The sequence below is a fragment of the Petromyzon marinus genome, chromosome 37 (assembly GCF_048934315.1).
Source record: "Petromyzon marinus isolate PM22_M1 ecotype Great Lakes invasive population chromosome 37, UKy_Petmar_22M1.pri1.0, whole genome shotgun sequence".
Lineage (NCBI taxonomy): Eukaryota > Metazoa > Chordata > Hyperoartia > Petromyzontiformes > Petromyzontidae > Petromyzon > Petromyzon marinus.
In genome coordinates, this window is record NC_133703.1 from 4,383,940 (window position 1) to 4,391,880 (window position 7,941).

The 7,941-nt window shown below is 46.4% G+C and overlaps 1 protein-coding gene across 4 annotated transcripts; it reads right to left on the reverse strand.

The window, feature by feature from the left end:
* Nucleotides 1-230: 230 nt before the first annotated feature.
* Nucleotides 231-6,071, reverse strand: LOC142930151 (uncharacterized). 4 transcript variants are annotated; one of them, XR_012946153.1, is made up of 5 exons: nucleotides 5,620-6,065; nucleotides 3,277-3,440; nucleotides 1,968-2,208; nucleotides 1,226-1,361; nucleotides 231-831 (listed from the first exon to the last, which is right to left on the reverse strand). XR_012946153.1 is itself a non-coding variant. In XM_076072235.1 (5 exons), the coding sequence occupies exons 3-5, from the start codon at nucleotides 2,139-2,141 to the stop codon at nucleotides 660-662; spliced, it is 945 nt and encodes a 314-aa protein (XP_075928350.1). In that variant the 5' UTR covers nucleotides 2,142-2,208; nucleotides 3,277-3,357; nucleotides 5,620-6,071; the 3' UTR covers nucleotides 231-659. The 4 variants fall into 4 exon arrangements, 2 of the variants coding, with proteins under 2 accessions (XP_075928350.1, XP_075928349.1); XR_012946154.1 differs by having other exon boundaries at nucleotides 2,124-2,208; nucleotides 5,620-6,063; XM_076072235.1 differs by having other exon boundaries at nucleotides 1,505-2,208; nucleotides 3,277-3,357; nucleotides 5,620-6,071.
* Nucleotides 6,072-7,941: the final 1,870 nt, after the last annotated feature.

Here is a 7,941-nt window from a genome sequence, read left to right on the forward strand (position 1 = left end):
TGTGAAGACATGTCACGAGACTCGCTGACTTTTCTTAAAATACTTGAGAAATACAAATCATAGCTGAATATTTTCAATTCCATGTGTATAAGCCTTTGTCTCAGATTTATTGTAAAATAAATATACATGTACAATATAAACATTCAAATATCAGAAAATATTTAATGTATGTTGAATTTCTTTCACACTGTACATAACCAATCATGCTAAACAAGACATGATAAAAACAATCCAAGTCATGGGTTGCATACAATATGCAACTTTGGTTTATTGATTACAAGTTACATAAAAGGTTCTGAAATTTTACAATACAGGTATAGTGCAATCTAAATAAGCAAATGTACTTTTACAGTGATTTCCCAAATGTTTATAACTACACAAATACTAGCATGTATGTTCCCAATAAAGTAGTCACCTTCCAAAATGGCTAAAACCAAAATAAGTTTAGTTGTGCTCACAATATTTTTCACATATCCGTTCTCTTTCAAGTGACATTTGAGTCTGCATGGATTTGCTGTGCAAAATACTGCTGCAACCATTCACTAACTCCAACCCTGAACGAACTTCATCACATTTTTCCAATACTTTGTTGTGGCACTGCCATTAACAGGGCAATTACTGTGCCCCATGGGCCCCACAAGTTCACAAGTAATTGCGATTCACACCACAGCACCTGAAGTACCATTGATGTTTAACAACCATGAATTAGCAGGACCAAGCGAACGTATCCTTCTGAGTACAAACCTCGACCACCGCCTTAAAATGCAGCCATCCTTGTTCTCCTTGATGGTGTCAACCAGCTCTTTCAGACGCGACAGGTGGTACACGGCCCTGAGAAGAGACACGATTGAGAGAAAATTACTTGGTTGACTTATTATCATGGTGGAAGCCATAAAAATCTCACCAAGTCTCAGGCGGGTTTGGCAGTGATATTTTGCAAATTTCATCAGCGAGTGGTATGTGAGAGGAAATCGGAGAACCCGGTGAAAACAGAGGGAGTAAAATGCAAAACTCCGGATATAGATTCAAGATTCCATTGCTGTATTACTAACTCCTGGTTACCTAGCAGCCAAAATCTATAATATATGCTATTACCAAATAGTCTCCCATCCAAGTAATAACCAGGCTTACCTGCTTAGCTTATAACATTCATAATCTGACATCATACTTAGAGGCGGTGCAGCCTCTATGCTGTGCGTGAGTGTGAATATAAAGATAAATTCACAATGGCGTGGAGGGGTTTTCCCAGGGACGATCAGCCCCTAGGAAGACGTCCGTGTTGAAGCTGCCCGGGGAGGGGGCCTCCAAGCCGGGGGATTCCAACTCCATGCGTGCCCTGCTCAGCAGCTCCTCCAATGAGGCTGTGCATCAAGAATCACGCATCGCATGTCACAACCACAAGAGTGGCCGCTCAGTCGTCTCTGTGATAAAAGACTGAATATGTACCTGAAAACATATGAAATGTCATCTGCTATATACAGACTATATATATACACACACACACCTAGGGATCTAAGGTCCTCTGACACGGGCTCCTCGTTGGCTACATTCGTAAGGCCGGAGATGTCCAAATCTTTGAGCCACTCTGGGTACTTTGGTCTGCTTTGCGGGCTCTGAGCGGCACCTGCTCTCTTCGTGCTGGTATCCGTCTCGTGGCTGCTGGTCTGGGAGTCCACATCGCAGTCACGCAGCCAGGCCGGGTACCTGAGCTCAGGAATGCTCGTGATCCCCGACACATCCAGCTCATCCTTTTGGCTTGTCAACCACCTGGGATAGGTACTTGTCGCACAGCCGCCGTTCGGCAAGTGCTCACGCCTAGTTGCTTCACTGCTCCGTAAGTACAACAAAACATTCTTCTGGTTAGAAAAGAAATAATTTTTGGGCTTTGCCGACTCATTTAATGGCATCAGGGCCTTGTTGCTTCTCGCTGTTGAGCTCAACCGTTCAGTTGCCTTATTGCCCCTCACCAATGATGCGCCGAGGCTGTGCGCGGTGACCCCGAGAGATGACCGCTTGCCTCTGTGCGACACTGCGAGGTCTCGGTGGGCGCCAGGCGAGCGGAACAAGGACTTGGAGGAACCGTCAACTGGCGCCTCTAGGAGCTGGTCCGTGGTTAGACTGACCGTCGGGCTATAAGCCATGACCGCTGCAGTGCAGCAGTGAGGCTGCACGTGCCCGAGATGAGGTCCTCCACAGGCAGCATGCCACCTGCAATGTAAGACCCACAGACATTTTACTGGTACACAATGAATTTGCTCTCCCCTAGATTCCTTGACCCCTGAACGGCAATCCTGCAATGTTGCCTTACTTTGCACCATCAGTAACTAATGATGTTATCCATTTGTGGAGTTTGTGAGAATATGGGATAAATCAGTGCATGAGCTGTTATTGTTTAAACTTCAGATGTGTCCAGTCTAGGATCTGCAAATTTTGACACAAAGGTTGGAGGATCACTTAGATTTCACAAACTTTACAAACGCGATAATCAGTGAAGTTGCTGGAAGATGACAGGAGAAAGAAATGCATGCACCGACCTATCTGTTCAGACCTATGCTATCCTCTCATATGCGTGTGCTTACTGTGGATAGTTTTCTCTGACATACAATCAACTCATTAATGGAATTTGCCAAGCATCCCAGTGTGGGACTCTCACGAAAATGTATCTTTAGACCTTATTAAGGGTTTTTTTCTAGGGGAATTACATTACATTCATGATAGCATAGCATAATTGACAAGCACCCAGTACAAGCAAATAAATGGGGTTCTCCTCTCCAATTATCCCCCCTCCAGTCAACTAGCTTCGATACCTTATGAGACCTCCTTTGCCAGTAACAAGATATAGTAATAGGTTTTTACCCTTTTATCTGGCACAAAAACTGACACCTTTATACAAGGGATCATGTTTGCGATAACCACAACGCAAGTAGTCAAAATGCAAACAAGAAGACGCTAAGAATAAGAAGACGCCTTTTTGCGTCTTCTGGTCCAACACCAGTGGAGACTGGGATCTCAGAAAAGCCATCTCGGGTGTGGACCAATCAAATTCAAGGGCAGTGCATATTATCAGAGTTGTCTTTTTTGTTTGCATTTTGACTACTTGTGTTGTGGTTATTGCAAACATGATCCCTTGTATAAAGGTGTCAGTTTTTGTGCCAGATAAAAGGGTAAAAACCTATTACTATAGCTTCAATACCATTGCACCGCGTGCACACTCGATAGCCACTCGAGTGCAAGCACCACGGAGCGATTCCTCGCGTGGCGAGAGGCGCAACCCACCCTCATCCACACTGTGCATCCTCCTCTCCTCCGCGCGTCTCCGCTCCGCTATGCTGCGCGGCGCTGTGCTCTGCACGTATCCTGGGTGGCGGTGACGCACAGATTCCGCTCTGCTCAAAGTCCTCGATGTAGGCGTCCAGCGCACCGCTCGCCTACGAGCAGCACTGCTCTCCGCACACCACAGGGCTGTGCTAGCCCCCGCTTCCGGTCCGGAGCAGCGTGCTGCCCAGGCTGCCGCGAGGGCTTGTGTCCGTCACCGTGCTGTCGCCCGAAGGGCTGTTTGTCTCACCACCGTTGCAGTACATTTTGTACGATTTGGGATGCCTGGGCCGGATGGGGCCAGGGAGAGGAATGGCTGTGGCTACAAGGTCACCACTGGTCCTGGTATGGGGGGCACCATGAGGAGCTGCTGTGTGCGGAAAGTGGGTCCGCTGTCGCAACGCGATCGCATGGGCCAGTGTCGACCACTTCGCGTTAGGTCTCTTAAGCTACTGTGGCTGTTGTCCTTTTTTCAACAAAAATTCCAGCCTTTCCCATGGTTTCCTTCATCACACCTGCAAGCTCTATGTACAATTGAAGTGTCATAAATGCACTACCTGCCTACTACTACATTATGAATGATATACATTTAAGAATTAGCTGGAGACAACTCCATGTTTAAATCACACTGTATTCAAAAGAGAAGGCTTAACATTTAACATTGGTTAACGTTTGGCATGCACACCTGCATATAAAAAAATTACCGTACTACTAATACAATGAATGCTAAATATTAAGTGGTATTACAGTAGTATGACTACTTATATTTATATATTATCGCACCTCCGAAGAGCACGGTTGGCTTTGTACGATGCGAAAGAGGTTCAACACACATACAGAATACAATACTTTCCGAGCACATTATGCGTACCGAACCTCCAAGTTCCTTACCCTACCCTGAATAAGAATGTGTGCGGAGTACAGCTCCTTTTTAAATCCATTGCTGGCTGACAGCTGTCCCATGCTATGCAGCTCCCAGGGGGAGGGGTTATTTACCATACTTCACCACGCTGGTCAGTGTGAGTTTGGTGATGGCAGGGGGCTATAGAAGTGCATTACAACCATGTACTGAATATTGCTGCACTGATGGCAGGGGGCTATAGAAGTGCATTACAACCACGTACTGAACATAGCTGCATTGGTGGCAGGGGGCTATAGAAGTTCATTACAACCACGTACTGAATATTGCTGCATGGATGGCAGGGGGCTATAGAAGTACATTACAACCACGTACTGAATATTGCTGCACTGGTGGCAGGGGGCTATAGAAGTTCATTACAACCACGTACTGAATATTGCTGAACTGGTGGCAGGGGGCTATAGAAGTGCATTACAACCACGTACTGAATATTGCTGCACTGATGGCATGGGGCTATAGAAGTACATTACAACCACGTACTGAAAATTGCTGCACTTGTGGCAGGGGGCTATAGAAGTACATCACAACCACGTACTGAATATTGCTGCACTGATGGCAGGGGGCTATAGAAGTACATTACAACCACGTGCTGAATATTGCTGCACTGGTGGCAGGGGGCTATAGAAGTACATTACAACCACGTACTGAATATTGCTGCACTGATGGCAGGGGGCTATGGAAGTGCATTACAACCACGTACTGAATATTGCTGCACTGGTGGCAGGGGGCTATAGAAGTACATTACAACCACGTACTGAATATTGCTGCACTGGTGGCAGGGGGCTATAGAAGTGCATTACAACCACGTACTGAATATTGCTGCACTGATGCTCGCCACGTGAGAGCCACACAGCAGGACAATGCTATACTGTACAATATTGAAATGATTCTCCTACAAATACTAAACATTATTGTCTTAATAATCAATACTACTTTTAACATGAACAATAACTAATAAATGCACGCGTAGTAATCGCCGTGCTAACCCTTAGCGTGCAATGTGAGCAGAACTTGTGTTGTAAGTCGTACCCAGTCCATTACCGCGCCACACACTCCCATTAACAAACCAACCACATTTACTGAATGTCCTCCTCCTTTACACGGTACAACCAGACAACACTTTGCACACCGAAGTGTCCAAGCCGCGTGCTGAGTGAAGCAAACCCCATTCAGTTCTAGATTTAAAGCTTTCGTGACTGCTAGGATCCATACTCTTTGGTTCTATTGGGTAAAGTCACGTAGGTGAAAATTGTTATTTTATTTTCACCTACGTGACTTTACCCAATAGAACCAAAGAGTATAAACCCCATTCACTCTGCGCTCAGCGTTCAACAAAGTTGAACCTGGCTCGCCCTCACGCCTGCCCATCTCTCTCCGTCTCTCACCGGAGATTATTCCATTGATCGTCTTCGCCTTGCCGTCCAGAGATCCGTGTGGATTATCCGTGAGGGTAGTTAAAGGTCGCGGTTATTCGGAGAAGTTTTTTTTATTAATTTTCCCGCCACAACCGCCGCGTCGCCAACGGCCGCTGAAGGCGATGTCCGAGACGCGCGGCCTGCGCATGCGCACTGAGGGTTGAGAGAAACCTGCGGGGAGGGGCAGCGGGGGGCGGGGAAGCCGCCGCCGTTGGCCACACCCACATTCTGGCCACGCCTATATTGAACCGACGTCACGGTGACATCATTCTGGGTCGGACTTTATCGTGGGCTTGCTGTGCACGCGAGGAGCTCCTGACTTCTGACTCTGAATTCGAGAAAAAATCAAAGATTCACGATGTCTACCTTCGTCGAGATAGGTAAAGTTTAACGTTAGTGTTAGAGATGTGTGTTTGTGTTAAATGTTGAGCCTGTGGACAAAACTGCTGGGGATGTGCCAGATGTCTCCATCTAACGTTAAGGAGGTTGGAGCCTGGATAGTGCATACCAGGTGTTACAGGCTACATGATGGGAAGCAGAAGGCATTCTAGTAAAATAGGTTTTTGTTTGTACGTTAATGCTCCTCCTTTTCCTTTACCAACCCATACTCACCGGCATGGTGAAGTATGTGCAAATAACCAACACGATTCGTGCGATCGTCAAGAGGCTCTCCAGCAGGGGATTGGCAAAAGGCCGTACAGGAGCAGTTTTGTGAAAAATCATTGATTCTTTCATAATGTACATCTATGATTTATTATTATTGTTCATGTGGGTAACCTCGGCGAGGGGGGAAGCAAGGTCGGGAAGAGCGGGGGATGGGGCCGCTTTTGACCACGCCCATATTTAGGTGACGTCACGCCCTTTTGCTGTGACGTCACTATAGCAGGGAGTTATCCTTGGCTGGCTGTGCATGAGGAGCTCCCGAGTTATAACTCACAAGATCTGAGATTAGACCAAAGATTCATGATGTCCACATTTGTTGAGATAGGTAAAGTGTAATGTTCGTGCTATGACGGGGCTTTGGGCCAGTTTTAAATATTGAGATCTCGTCAGTGTTTTAATCGGACGCTCAGCAGGGTTTGAGCCAGGATAGTGCATAACAGGTCTAAAAGTGTGGTGTCGGGCTACATGGTGGGCAGCAAAGGGCAGTCCATCAAAATTGGTTGTACTATACATACTATACGTCTTCACCAACCCACATTAACCAGAGTGGTGAAATGTGGATTTGAAGCTTTCGTGACTGCAAGGATCCATACTCTTTGGTCCCTTGACCTGATGAAGGCCACTTGTTTTGTGGCCAAAACGTCGTGATTGTTGTTCATTTTATTTATTTATTTTTCCCTACGTGACTTTACCGAATAGAACCAAAGAGTACATATGTTATCTCCCGCGCAATATGGTATCTCCCTCGCAAGATGTTATCTCCCGCGCAAGATGTTATCTCCCTGACAAGATATTATCTCCCTCACAAGATGTTATCTCCCTGACACGATGTTATCTCCATGACAAGATATTATCTCCCTCGCAAGATGTTATCTCCCTCGCCTCGTATGCAGGAAGTCCGTGAGTTCGATCCAAATTGTGACGCCTGTAATATTTGGAGTTTGCGTGTCTCTCTCTCTGTCTTCTCGTGGCCGCGTGGATTATTCCCTGGGTCCTCCGGTTGTTCCTTTAACATTTAGAATCAACGTGCTTTCAGAGTTATTTGGCTGCTATAAATTTCCACGTGATGCGAATTATTTTCCACCTCGCTACCAAGCCGCGCCAGGGCAGTGCCGAGCCAGCCCCGTGTGGCTCTCAAGGCACCAAGTTATGTTTCCACTGCGGAACCCGAGCCGTGCCACGGACGTCACGTGTGACGAGCGCGTCGAGACGCATGTGGGTGGTGTAGTGCAGTAATTTTCTTTTTTTTTTTACACGGGGGTACGCGGACCCCTGGGGGCTATGTGGCAATGCCCCAGGGTGTACGTGAGATAATGTATAAATATGTGAAATCATATCGGACATGAGTCATTGGTGAATAGTCATGTATGAATCGGACAATGTAAAGTAACTACGATACAATTTGTATCCACGTGGTAACCTGGAACGATATGAAAGCACTTTCTAAACTCACTGATCGTACACAATGCGGGTTTACAAGAGCAGCCAGGGAACTAATGACGTCTCGCGTGCAGAGCGTCCGTTTAATTTGTTTTTATTCGCTTGCAGTTACTAGCAGCTGGTTAGGATATACCTCTCACAAAGTGGACAATTGGTTAAAATATTGACGTTCATTATTCACACGTTGAT